This window comes from Chiloscyllium punctatum, chromosome 30 (genome assembly GCF_047496795.1).
Source record: "Chiloscyllium punctatum isolate Juve2018m chromosome 30, sChiPun1.3, whole genome shotgun sequence".
NCBI classification, from domain to species: Eukaryota; Metazoa; Chordata; class Chondrichthyes; order Orectolobiformes; family Hemiscylliidae; genus Chiloscyllium; species Chiloscyllium punctatum.
In genome coordinates this window covers 6,036,453-6,049,403 of record NC_092768.1, presented here as the reverse complement: position 1 = coordinate 6,049,403, position 12,951 = coordinate 6,036,453, and the positions used below count along the sequence as shown (strand labels likewise).

At 48.4% G+C, this 12,951-nt stretch overlaps 2 protein-coding genes across 9 annotated transcripts in view; one reads left to right on the top strand and one right to left on the bottom strand.

The window, feature by feature from the left end:
• The window catches only part of LOC140455148 (ras/Rap GTPase-activating protein SynGAP-like), a 1,171,996-nt gene that overhangs the window by 951,328 nt on the left and 207,717 nt on the right, over positions 1–12,951 (top strand). The window lies entirely within an intron of this gene.
• The window catches only part of LOC140455040 (uncharacterized), a 48,379-nt gene that overhangs the window by 25,665 nt on the left and 9,763 nt on the right, over positions 1–12,951 (bottom strand). The window contains exon 3 of the mRNA XM_072549709.1: positions 10,882–12,334. Within this exon, the coding sequence (XP_072405810.1) occupies positions 10,882–12,334 (1,453 nt within the window). The remainder of the gene's footprint in view (positions 1–10,881; positions 12,335–12,951) is intronic.

The window sequence follows — 12,951 nt, the reverse complement described above, 5'->3', positions numbered from 1 at the left end:
CTGCTCCTCGGATGCTGCCTGACCTGCTGTGCTTTTCCAGCACCACACTCTTGACTCTGATCTCTAGCATTTGCAGTCCTCGCTTTCCCCATAGTTCCAAATCATGTTGGCATGTGGCTTGGATTAAAAACACGGGGGTGGTAGTGTTTCCATCCATTTTCAGCGTTTGGCTTTCTCGAGGTGGTAGAGGTCCCAGGTTTGGGTGGTGCCATCTAAGAAGTCTTGGTGAATTTCTGCTGTGCATTGTGGAGGTGGAGCACCATGTCGCTATTCTGCATCGGGCTTCAGGGAGTGAATGTTAAGATAAACATGAGGTGTCAATCTGGTGGGCTGCTTTTCCAGGAATGGTGGTTGAGCTCAAGTGGTGTTGCAGCTGTATTCATCCAGGTAAGTGGAGATTGTTCTATCACAGTCCTGATCGATGCCTTGTCGGACTGGAGGACTGTGACTAATGGAGTGCCTCAGGGGTCAGTGCTGGGCGCATTACGTTATCTATGTCAATGATTCGGATGAGAATGTATAAGGCATGATTAATGAGTTTGCTGATGACACTAAAATAGCCGTTATCGTGAACAGTGAGGAAGGTTATCAGAAATTGCAGCAGGATCTTGATCAGCTGGGGATGTGGGCTGAGAAATGGCAAATGGAGTTTAATATAGATAAGTGTGAGGTCACGCATTTTGGAAAGTCAAATCAGGGAGTTTCACAGTGAATGGTAGTGCCTTAAGGAGTGTAGTAAACCTTGGAGTTAAGGTGCATGGTTCTCTGAAAGTGGAGTCCCAGGTAGACAGGGTAACGAAGAAGGCTTTTGGCACACTGGCCTTCATCAGTCAGGGCATTGAGTATAGAAGTTGGGAAGTTATATTGTGGTTAAGTTGGTGAGGCCACACTTGGAGTATTGTGTTCAGTTTTGTTGTAGGAAGGATGTTATTAAACTGGAAAGCGTGCAAAAGAAATTTACAAGGATAGTGCCAGGTCTCAATGGTCTGGCTTATAGGGAGAGGTTGAACAAGCTAGGCCTTTTTTTTGGAGTGTAGGAGACTGAGGGAGGACCTTATAGAGGTGTATAAGATCATAGAGGTGTATAAGATCATGAGAGGCATGAATAGGATGAATGCACTCAATCTTCTTCCCAGGATTGGGGAATTGAGGACTAGAGGGCATCAGTTTAGGGTTAGAGAGGAAAGAATGAAAGGGAACCTGAAGGGCAACATTTTTTACGCATATAAAATGTGCTGCCAGTGTTGCTAGGGTTACTTGAAGGCAAGGGCAGTCACCCTCACTTCCCCTATTGTGTTTAGCTCTTCAATCCATGCTTCAACCGAGGTTGTAATGAGATCAGGAGCTAAGGATGCCTGGTTGAACTTAAATTAGGCATCAGTGGGCAGGTTATTACTGAACAAGTACCAAAAACACTGGTTCACAATGCCCTCCATCACTTAGCTGACATGGGAGTGTGCTCAGAAAGGGTGCAAGGGGACTTTACTACAAAATGGGAGATGAGGGACTTGAAGACAGACTGAAGAAGCTGGGACAGTTCTCCTCACAGCAGAGAACGTTAGGAGTTACAGAGGTCTATAGCACCGAAAGAAAAATGCTCTTTGGCCCAGCAAATCTGTGTCAGTCTAAAACAACCATCCTAACTTATTCTAATTTCTAGCACTTAGCCCATAGCCTTGTGTACCTTGGTATTGCAAGTGTTCAGCAAAGATTTATTTGCATTTATGACAATACCTTTGCTGTGTGTAACACCCCACCCCTCCCCACCGCCCCTGCCAATATGCCAAATAGAGTTGCTCAAAACTTCCGATGGCAGGAAGGTCAGGAACCAGACCTCAGGTAGCTAAGAAAGGAAACAGAGGGGGAGAGGAGGATAAAACTTTTTAAAAAAAGAGCAGGCAGCATGGTGGCTAATTGGGAGCATTGCTGCCTCACAGCACCAGGGACCTGGGTTTGATTTCAGCATCAGGCGACTGTCTGTGCGGAGCTTGCTCGTTCTCCCTCTGTCTGCACGAATTTCCGCTGGGTGCTCCTGTTTTCTGCCGTCGTCCAAAGATGTGCAGGTCAGGTGGATTAGCCATGAGAAGTTTCCCCAGGAATGTGTAGGTTAGCTGGATTAGCTGTGAAAATGCAGGTTTGTGGGTTGGGGAGTTGAATCTGGGTGGGATGCTCTTTGGAGAGTTGGTGGGGACTTGTTGGGCCCAATGGCCTGTTTCCACGCTGTAGGGATTCTATCCTATAAGAAAGGATTATGGGTTGGAATGCACTGCACTAAAGGAATTGGATTTGCTGGACTACGTAGGGGAGGGGATTAATTTGATGGCTGTTTTAAAGAGGTGGTAAGAGATGTGGCAGATGGCGTCTCTCTTGCTGTAAGATTTTCCTGACAGACAAATGCTTGTTATGGACAACACTGAAAATCATGGAACAGAGCATATAGCACTGGGGTGCCAGTGAATTGACATGCCTAAGGACAAAACCTGAACTTCTGTAACAGCAGGCAAACTCATACAGAAACCAATTACAAGACTAGAGTTAATTTAAAATATGATGCACATAATGTGACACTTGAAAACTAACAATTGGTTCAAACTGAAATGTGATGAAGATCTAGGTGTGAAATATGAAGGGCAATAGAAAACTTTAGGCATGTTATTCCAAATGAGAAAATTGCCTCGCTCCAGTTAAAACTGCAGACTGCTAGGTCACCTCTTCTCATCCCAATGCCTTGCTGCACATCTGATTTACGGCGGTAACCAGGTGGAGGTAGCTGCCAAGTTGTAAGCTTCTCCAGTCTGCAACTTGGATCTTGAGCTACCAGACTAAATCCCCGGGCTGAAACTGGACCCCGTTCTGTGCTTCACTCTTCGACATCCAGTGCACTCTCTCTCACCTTGGTCTTCGCTTCAAACCACAGCCACTCAAGCACTGGCTTGTAGCTCTGCCTGGCCAGGCAGGTCGGAAATGGCGGCGATGAAAGTTGAGCGTTCATGTTCCCAGCAGGCTTGAAACTTCTTGGTTAAGTGCAAGGCCCAAAGGCTTGGAGCACGAGCTGATCAGGCCTGAAATCACTGGATTCATCTGAAGGTGAAAGCTCAGGTGTGTGAGATGAAGGAAAGGCCAGAGGAGCATTTACCAGGCCCGAGGCTGGTTCAAGTGTCCAAGGAGCAGGGGGGTGCGAATAGGCCCGTAGCGAGAGTTTAGGCTGAGCAGCTCAAGGCCTCAAGAAAAAGACAAGAGAGTACCCACTCCAAAATTCGGAAGTGATGAGTTACAATGAAAAAATAAACATTGTAGAAATACATTTCTCACCATCCAGACTTGGAAATATCTTGTGGTTTCTTCCATGGAACATCCTCCCTAACAGCGTACACCAAATGGACTGTAGCAGTTCAAGGAGGCAGCTCACCACCAGCACCTTGTCAAGGGATGGGTAACAAAACTAGCAAAGCCAGTAATATCCATTTCCCTTCAGTGAATGAGAAAACAAACATACACATCTGGCCTGACACAGGGTGCTCCAAACATTTACCCACAAAGAACAACATTACACAATTGAAAACTTGCAGCTCGGAACAAATTTTTTTTAATGTTTTCATAACAGGCAATAATGACCATAATTAAATTTATTTTAAAAAATTTGTACAAATCCAAGTTTGAATACTAAGGTATTACAACAAAGGTAATAATTAATTTACAAGCAGGCAATTATACCTCTAGCTAAAAAGTTCATTTCTAGTTTTCTTAAAACCTCATTTTCTTGTTTTCCAATTAGGCACTACTTAATGATCATTGAGATACATAGCATGTGTTAAAGACTGGAAAACATGGCTCTTCCCACTCACATCAGACAATACTTTTAATGTTACAACACAACAATACCGCAAGTCATCACGGCAAAATAGAAGATGCAATGTACACACTGAAGCACGTACATGTACACACATACACCGCCTGAAGTTAAACAGCGGAGAGCAATTGTAGGAAACAGAATAACGCTACACGGAGAGGGGAAAATCAGCCAATACCAACACAGGTTCATAGGCTACATCAAGGAGGCAATAAAAACATTACTTGAGTCACATGGAAACAGTGGACAGTCACTACCAAACACTGTGACATCAATGTCACATGGAGATAGTGTAGTCATGACCGACACTGTGACAGCAGTATCACAGAGATAGTATACAGTCACTACTAAAGCTGTGAGGACAGTGTCAGATGTAGATAGTGGACTGTCACTACTGACACTGTGATAATGGTATCACATAGAGATTTGTGTACAGTCACTGCCAACACAGGAAGCAGTCAAAGAGTCATTACCAGCAGAGTCACAGGTGGATTTTGGCCACCCATAAGGCTATGGTTTGACCGTAACAAAGTACCAAGTGTCAGTAGCTCTCTTTGGAAATCAAGCAACCCTTCTGCAAAAAGTAAAGAATATCTGATTTTTTTTTGTGCCAATCTATTTTGCTGAAAGAAACATGTCTTTAGGATGGAAAACTATTCCCTGGGATCACTGGAGTACTCCCCATCTCTCTCTCTCTCTTTCTTTCTCTATCATGAAAACATCCCCCAACTGTCTGTTATTGAAACAAAGTGCTCAATGACTAACTTCTAGAAGTGAACCCGAGGAATCAGTGTTCATGTAGAACTACAGGAAGGCCATTCCACTTTGGGATACTGTAACTCAATCACACCTTCATCAGATGCGGATTAATTTCAACCTGGCTCATGGATTGGCAGGCTGTGGCTAATGTAGGAACGACAAAGGATTGGGCTGAACCGAAGAGTAAAATTGCAAGGAGGTGAAACCACTGCTGCATCTGATCCTGTCACATTTCCCATAGGCAGATTGGGTTAAAATTGCGACCATAAGGGAGGGTTTCTGCACAAGTACTGAATTGAAATCTCAGCCACCTTGCTGCTTGTCGACCTCAGACCAGCGTGGCTAATTACAGATCACAAACCCTGCTCCAGCATTACCCAGAGACCAAATGGGGGACCTCACCAGTCAATGTCGTTCCTATACCCATTGACAGAGCTAAAGTAACCCAAATAATTTATCTGATGCAATTACTCTCGGTCTTTCAGTGTGAAACTTGATAAATACATAAGTTACTATTTAAACTAACTCAGGCATTATATATAAAAGAAAGCATATACAGGTAACTTGCAAACTGTGCAGTCAAATGGCAAATACAGATGTGAGAAGGTGCAATTTGGCAGGGAAATGCAGAAAAAAATCACCTACTTTTAAATAAGAAATTGAACGAGGTAGAAGAACAACAGAATCTAGGGGCACAAGCGTGCAAAATAATGAAAAATACAACCAAAGTAGCAGGATTCGTTTCTAAAGGTACAGATAGAAAATAAATTAATTTTTGTTTGCATAAAACCCAGCGGTAGGCCAGATGGCCTCTTGAACTTGTGCCACACATTTAGTAAGATCGTGGCTGATCTACAAAATCAACTTTGCTTTCTTGCCTCATCCCTTGCCCATGCTCTCTTTCTTTGACTCCATTAGGAGTCTTTATCACTCCAACCTTAAGAATCCACAGATCTCTGGGGCTGTGGGGGTAGAATTTCAAAGAATCACAATTTGCTGAGTAAAGAACTATCTCCTCACTCCAATTCCAAATCACCCACTTCTTATCATGACATTAGGGCCTTGATCCCCTCGCCAACTGTATCAACTGTGTCCAGCCCCCTCAATTATATATGCTTCAGTAAGACTGCTTCTTATCCTTCTACATGACATTAGGGCCTTGATCCCCTCGCCAACTGTATCAACTGTGTCCAGCCCCCTCAATTATATATGCTTCAGTAAGACTGCTTCTTATTCTTCTACATGACATTAGGGCCTTGATCCCCTCGCCAACTGTATCAACTGTGTCCAGCCCCCTCAATTATATATGCTTCAGTAAGACTGCTTCTTATCCTTCTACATGACATTAGGGCCTTGATCCCCTCGCCAACTGTATCAACTGTGTCCAGCCCCCTCAATTATATATGCTTCAGTAAGACTGCTTCTTATTCTTCTACGCGACATTATAGGCCTACTCTACCCAATCTCTCCTTATTAGGGCAATCCTTTTAGCTCAGGAATTACCTTAGTGAACCACCATTACTACAACATTCTGAAAGAAAGAGCATCCTTCTGTACATATGGAGATGAAATTTTAACAGATATCCAGATGTGATTTCACCAAAGCTGATCACAATTTCAGCAAGATTTCCTTCCATTAATAAGAAAGGCCAAGACACATTTGCCTCAGGTGAGGGGAGTGGTTGAGAAGGAAAATCCATCTCAGCCGGTGCAGGAACTGAACCCATGCTATTTGTGTCATTCTGCGCCGCAAAACCAGCTGTTCAGCCAACCGAGCTCAATGACTGGGTTCGATTACAGCCTCAGGCAACTGTGTTGAGTTTGCACACTCTCCCCGTATCTGCGTGGGTTTCCTCCAGTTTCCTCCCACAGTCCAAAGGATGTGTCTAGGTTAGGGTGGTCATGAAAAGGGATTGGAGCCTTTTAAACAGGCTACATTTTATTAATTTCAAAAATGCCACTCTCCTTTTCCAAAACAATTTAATATTTGATCATATCGCAACCTTGAACTGTCAACAGTCAACATGGGGAGTCAAGAGTTATTTGTGCTACATAAAACTGGGCTGATGGATGACACTCTGGGTGCAATTTTAAGCTGGTCCTAAAACAGGCTGATCTGTAACTCAAGCAATCTGCCAGACCCAGTGGATTTCCAACTGGTCTCTTCCAGGAGAGATCAAATGGCCCTGCCGACTCAAGGGAGTCCCTGTACTATGATCAACCAAAATGGAGAAGGGTCATTTGGGAAGGCACTTAATACGGCAAAACGTTGTTAGAAACGTGTAGAGGTGACATTGAGGAATCAAGGCAACGCTCCAAATACCTGAACTCACCAAGCACCAGCTTTCCCACAAGTGAGAGTCGGTAGATCACACGCAGGTCACCTGTCCCAAAATTGCCTCATATGGCTCAGTGCAGTGTCATGACTGATACCTGTCTTCTGATGCGACCCACAGTGCTTTACTGGGTTGAAGCCAATTTACAAGGGCAGGTTGTCATTGAAGCTTCAGAAAGTGATCTGGAATCTGTGGGGGCCAGAAACTGGTAAGAGTGTGGGACTAAATGCACCCTCGCCACATTCATTTCCAGAGGCAAACGCTGGTCCAATCGACACAGCTGTATGAGCTCATGAAGAATTCAGTGTGCATGGGCTAACAGCTGAAAACAGGAAGCGAGCATGCTCACGGCTTGAAGTCACACCAGCACATGCGCAACATGTCAACTGAAGACTCCATCTTCTAAGTGCCTCCTGGGTAAAGCTTCCTAAAGTTCTACCCCTGCCTGAAACTCAGTGCAGCTTTCACTCAGAGGGCACTGAAATGCACAGATCAACCAGCATACTTAACATGCTTAAACTGGTGGCTGCACCGATGGGACATAATTATTGCCCTTTACCAGATATTGGTGACTGCAAGCAAGGAGTGAGGATGGTGGGAGCTAGGGGGTGTTCCCTGGCTTTCATGATGTTCTGGGGACCCAGGTTCAAATCTCACTGTGGCAGATGCTGGAATGTGAAACCTGGAATTAAGAGTCTGACGATGACCATGTAACATAGTCAATGACTGAAAAAAAAACCCAACTGAATCACTAATGTCCTTTTGAGATGTCTTTATCTGGTCTGGCCTACATGTGACTCCAGACCCACAGCAATTTGGTTCCCTCAACTGTCCTCTGGGCATTTAAGAATGGGTAAAAAATGACCCAGCCAGCGATGCCCATGATTTTAGGAATGAATTGAAAAGCAGACTCGGTCCCCTTTTATGGAACACAACTGGGTTGAGCTAGCAGCTTGGACACGTGGTGAATGCAGCCTTTGTGGTTATTGATGATGTCATGGTTTGGCCACATGAGGAAGGGAAAAGAGCAAGAAGATTACAATGACCATTCCTCCCCATTCAGAGACCACTCCTGTGATGCTAACCTTCAGATTACAGGCTGGGCAGCTGGGCAGATTCATGGCAGATACAGTTTAATTCTGAAAAGTGTGAAGCGATACATTTTGGAAGAACTCACAAGCAAGGGAGTACACGATGAATGGTAGGACCCCAGTACTGCAGAGAATCAGAGGGACGTTGGTGTACATGTCCAAAGATCTTTGAAGACAATATAACAGGTAGACAAGATGATCAAGACAGCACATGGGATATTTGCCTTTATTAGCCAAGGCACAGAATGCAAGAGTTGGAAGGTTATGATGGAGCTGCACAGGACAATGGTTAGGCCACAGCTGGACTACTGTGTGCAGTGCTGGTTCCCACACTAAATAAAGGTTATGATTGCTCTGGAGAAGGTGCAGAGGACATTCCCAGGATGTGGTCTGGACTGCAGCAATTCAGCTATGAAGAGAGACTAGATAAGCCAAGGTTGTTTTCCTGGGGGTTGAAGTCTACAAATTATGAGGGGCATGGATCGGGTCAATAGGAATAAATATTTCCCCTTGGTTGAGAGGGATTACCAGGGGGCACAGATTTAAGGCAAGAACAGGTGGCTTAAAGGGTATTTAAGAAGAAAGTTTTTCACCCAAAGTGGGACTTACTGTTCAACAGCAATCACAATGTGTCAAGTAATATTTCAATGAATAATGAAACACTATAATATATAAGGCTATGGACCAAGTGCTGGGAAGTGAGATTGGAATAGAAAGGTGCTTGACAACTGGCACAGACTTAATGGGCCGAAGGGGCTCTTTCCAAGCTGCAATACTCTATGACTCCAAGATCTTCTCCTGGTTAACTCAATCGTCTGTGTGCCCTCTCTCATAAACCTCTCTGTTGCCTTTACCTCTTAAATCTGTGTCCCCTATCAACAAGTTATTTTTTTCTTCCCTCCTCCCAATCTCTCTCTTCAACAACAACTTTTTTTTTAACCCCTGGGCAAATAGAGTAAACAGCCAAATCCCAATTCAGCCCCTCCCACCCCATCTCAGGGGATGTCACTCAAAATCTCTTTTCCTTTTTCTCGTTGAGCTTCAACTCCGTGTTGCTGTCCTGGGACTGTCCTGGACCGTGCTGCTCAACACCAGGCTGATCAACCAAAGGAAGCCGTATTTGAACTGCACAGGAAGAGATTTATTGCAGGACAACAAACATTTACATTTCAACTGACTGAGCCAGGTACTCGAGGGTACGAGCTGAGCTTATGACAGTATGTTACCTGACAACTCAGTGCAGTTTACCAGCACTGCAAAGTTGGCTGCTGGTTGCACTCAACTGAACTTGTTTTCCATGGCCAGAATAGTTCACGGCAATCTACTCCGTCAAGGGAAAGACAGAGATCAAAGAACTTGACCTTTGACCTAATGCATCTCAGAAGGTTAACATAGAACCCCTCCCCTCACATCACAGTATCTATCTAGCTCTCAGTTAACCCCAAGGCTCTTTCTTTTTGGTTCTATTATTTTATCAAGAATGCAATTCAAAGTAAATCACTGCAAATGACCAGAGGACAGGACTCCCTAAATCTGGCACCATGCTGTTGGAACCTCACTTTCCAAATATTGCAACAAAATGTGCTTCCTTCGTACCTTTATCAGAGTAAAGTCTCTGTGATGCTTCCCAGGAGTGTAAGCCGACAGAATTGGGCACGGAGTCACGTGTCAGGGAGAGCTATGCTAAAACCTTAGCTAAAGAAGCTGGCTTTAAGGAACATCTTAAAGCAGGAAGGAGGGAATGTCACGGCTAGGCAGCTGAAGGTGCACCCCTCGGTCTGTCTCTTAAAAGCCCCAGCATTTGTCCACATTTGTTCCTGCCTTTCCACATAAACCTGGAATTAGCATGACCCATCAGCATCGTTTGCTCTACTTCGTGCTGGCCTAAAAGGTTTCATGACCGTCCTCATAATTTGGCGCCAAGACCCAATGGAGCACTGGCCACATGATCCAGTATACGCCTGCCTTTGAGGTGCCATTTATTCTATCTCATCGCTATCCTAGGTTTGGCTCAACATTCCAATGGCTCTGTCAACCCAATTCACACAGCGTACAGCACCAGACTGTCCGTGCAGCATTGCCTGTCCATGTCTCCGCATTGAACCAAACCGGCCACTCGATCTGGTTGGTCCTGGAGGACCGACCTGGGGGCTGACCAGCACCTCTGACCAATCTGCCTGCCCACGCCCTTTCCAAATGACCAACCCGAAACCCGATTTCACACTCGGAGATGCCTGGTCGCGAATGGGGACAGCTGGACGTTCTAACGAGATTAAAGCAGTGCTGGAAAAGCACAGCAGGTCAGGCGGCATCCGAGGAGCAGGAAGATTGACATTTCTGGCAGGGGGCCCTTCATCAGGAATCCCTTCTCCTCGGATTCTGCCTGACCTGCCTGTGCTTTTCCAGCACCACCCTAAGCTCCAGCATCTGCAGTCCTCACTTTCGCCTGGTTGGTTGTAACGTGGAGGTCCCGGTCAGTTCTTCACGGGCACTTGCTCATCAACCTCCACAGTAGGGTCTGAGGCCTGAAGACACGGGGCCTTCTGGGGCTCAGAGCCAGGGACACTCTCAACGCCGCAGCCACAGAAGCCATAAGGAGGGGGGGGGGGGGGGGGGGGGGGAAACACTGGCCAGCGAAGTGCTGCACGAGGAGCATGGTGGGCTACAGCCGGCTCTCCTGGAGAGACTCACTCACCTGATGGTTTTAAACCAAAAGAAAACACAGATGGGAAGGGGAGTGGGCTGAGGGTCAAAAGCTCAACACGTGGCCTGGGGAAGCAGAAGGAGGTGGGGGGGGGGCTGCCCTCTGCCTCCCTTTCCCTGCACTCCCCCCCCCACCCCCTCAGTTGATGTCCGGGTTGGCAGTGGTGGCCCGCTGCAGCTTCTCGCAGGCCGCCTTGTGCCGCAGGAAGCTGTCACGCCACATGAACTTCTTGCTGCAGACGTGGCACTCGAAGGGCTTGAGGCCGGTGTGGATCTTCATGTGCTCCACCAGGTGGTGCTTCATCTTGAACTTCTTGTTGCAGATGGTGCAGCCGAAGGGCCGCAGGTTGAGGTGCATGTTGATGTGCCGGTCCCGCTGGCTCTTGTGGGTGAAGCTCTTGCCGCAGTGGCAGGCGAACAGCTTGGCTCCGGGGCCCGGGCTGCCAGCGGCGGCCTGCACCGCGCCGTGGTGGGCGTCCCCCCCCCCGGGGTGGTAGGAGGAGGACGAGGCGGAGGAGAGCTGCCCGCCGGGGGCCTGGCCCGGGTAGGCCCGCGGCACGCCCTCGTCCAGCGGCTCATAGGGAAAGTCCTCGGTTGAGCCGCAGTAGTCGATCTGCTCGTCGAAGGCGGGCTCGTCGGCGGCCAGGAGCTCGGCCGAGGTCCCGGCCAGGGTGCACACGTCGCTGATGCTGAGCTGTGGCTGCAGCGGCGGCGGTTCACCGCGCCGGCGGCCTGGCACCTTGACAAAGTGCTGCTCGTCCTCCTCGCAGGTCAGCACCAGGTCCCCCTCGTCCGGCTTCTCCTTCTTGACGTGCACCCAGCGCTTGTGCGGCACGATGCTAGGCTGCAGGTAGGCCGGCCGGGCCCACGGGCTGTCTGGAGCTCCCCCTGCTGCCACCTCCCCGGTGCCCTGGTTACTGGTGACCCTCTGCTCCAACTCCTTGGCCTTGGCTGCCTCTTGGTCACCGTCCTCCTCCTCCTCTACCTCCTCCTCCTCCTCCTCATCGTTGTCGTCATCCACCATGTCCTCTTCCTCCTCCTCCTCCTCTTCCTCGTCCTCGCCTTCCTCCTTGGCCGGAGTCACCTCCTCACCCTCGGGCCTGCAGTAGTTGTTGCTGCTGCTGCTCGGGGACTGGTTGTCGGTGAGGCGGCAGAGCCGCTGGCCGCTGGGGGCGGGCACGGGGGCGGGCGGCGCCGGGGGCTGGCACTCCCTCAGCAGCTCGGTGCACCGGTCCACCACGTGCCACATCTGCAGGAAGCTGCCCACCGTCAGGTAGCTGACAATGTCAGCCGGGGGCACGGCCAGGCGCCCAGCGTAGCACGACGCCAGGATGCCCTCGAAGGCCCGCGCGTCCATCACACCCGGCAGCACGATGCGGCTGGCGTTGCGGAACAGCACCTGGTCGTGGAAGTAGGGGGAGGAGGCGGCTAGCACCGCACGGTGAGCCTTGAACACCTTGCCCTGCACCTGGATGGAGATGTCACAGAACTTGCCCTCCACCCGCTGCTGGTTGAGACTCTCCAGGAGGCGGTTGCCGAAGTTGGGGAAGTCCACATACAGCACGTTGCTCCCGGTATCCATGGCCGCTTCATTCCTGATTGACGCGGGACGGCAGGTTTGCAAACACAGGACAGGAAAAAAAAAAAGAGAATAAAAGGCATCAGCAAAAACATACTGTGCAGCGGTCAATTTGAACACCCAGCATTCCCCAACAGCCAGCGCGGGTGCTCTTGTCAACCTTTTGGCACAAGTTACGGCTTAGATTTAGCAGAGCATCCACCTCTTTTCCAGCAGAGGTAGGTCACAGCACACCCCTAACTCCACTCATCTTCCCCACCTTTGCTCCACTCCAATCAAAAGCCGATGGCTCACTCCTGAAAGCTTCAACTCACCCTTCCAACAAACATCCCCCCCCCTCCACCCACCCCCACCGCTCCCCCTCCACCATCCCTGAAGACCACAATTCTCCCTGGGTGGAAAGTTCTAGATTTCCTCAGCTCTCGACATCCAGAAGTCACCCCCGGGTGGCTGGGTTTTTGACATTTAAGGTTGATGCTCGTTTGCTCTGCTCTCCTTGCCTACCACCCCACCCTACCCCACTCCCGAAATTCCCTCAAACTTCACTTCATGACAGAGAGACCTGTTCATTACACAGCTACACCACCCACACAGTCCGAGCACGTGTTGTTGTTTTCTGGTGCTACCCAAGCA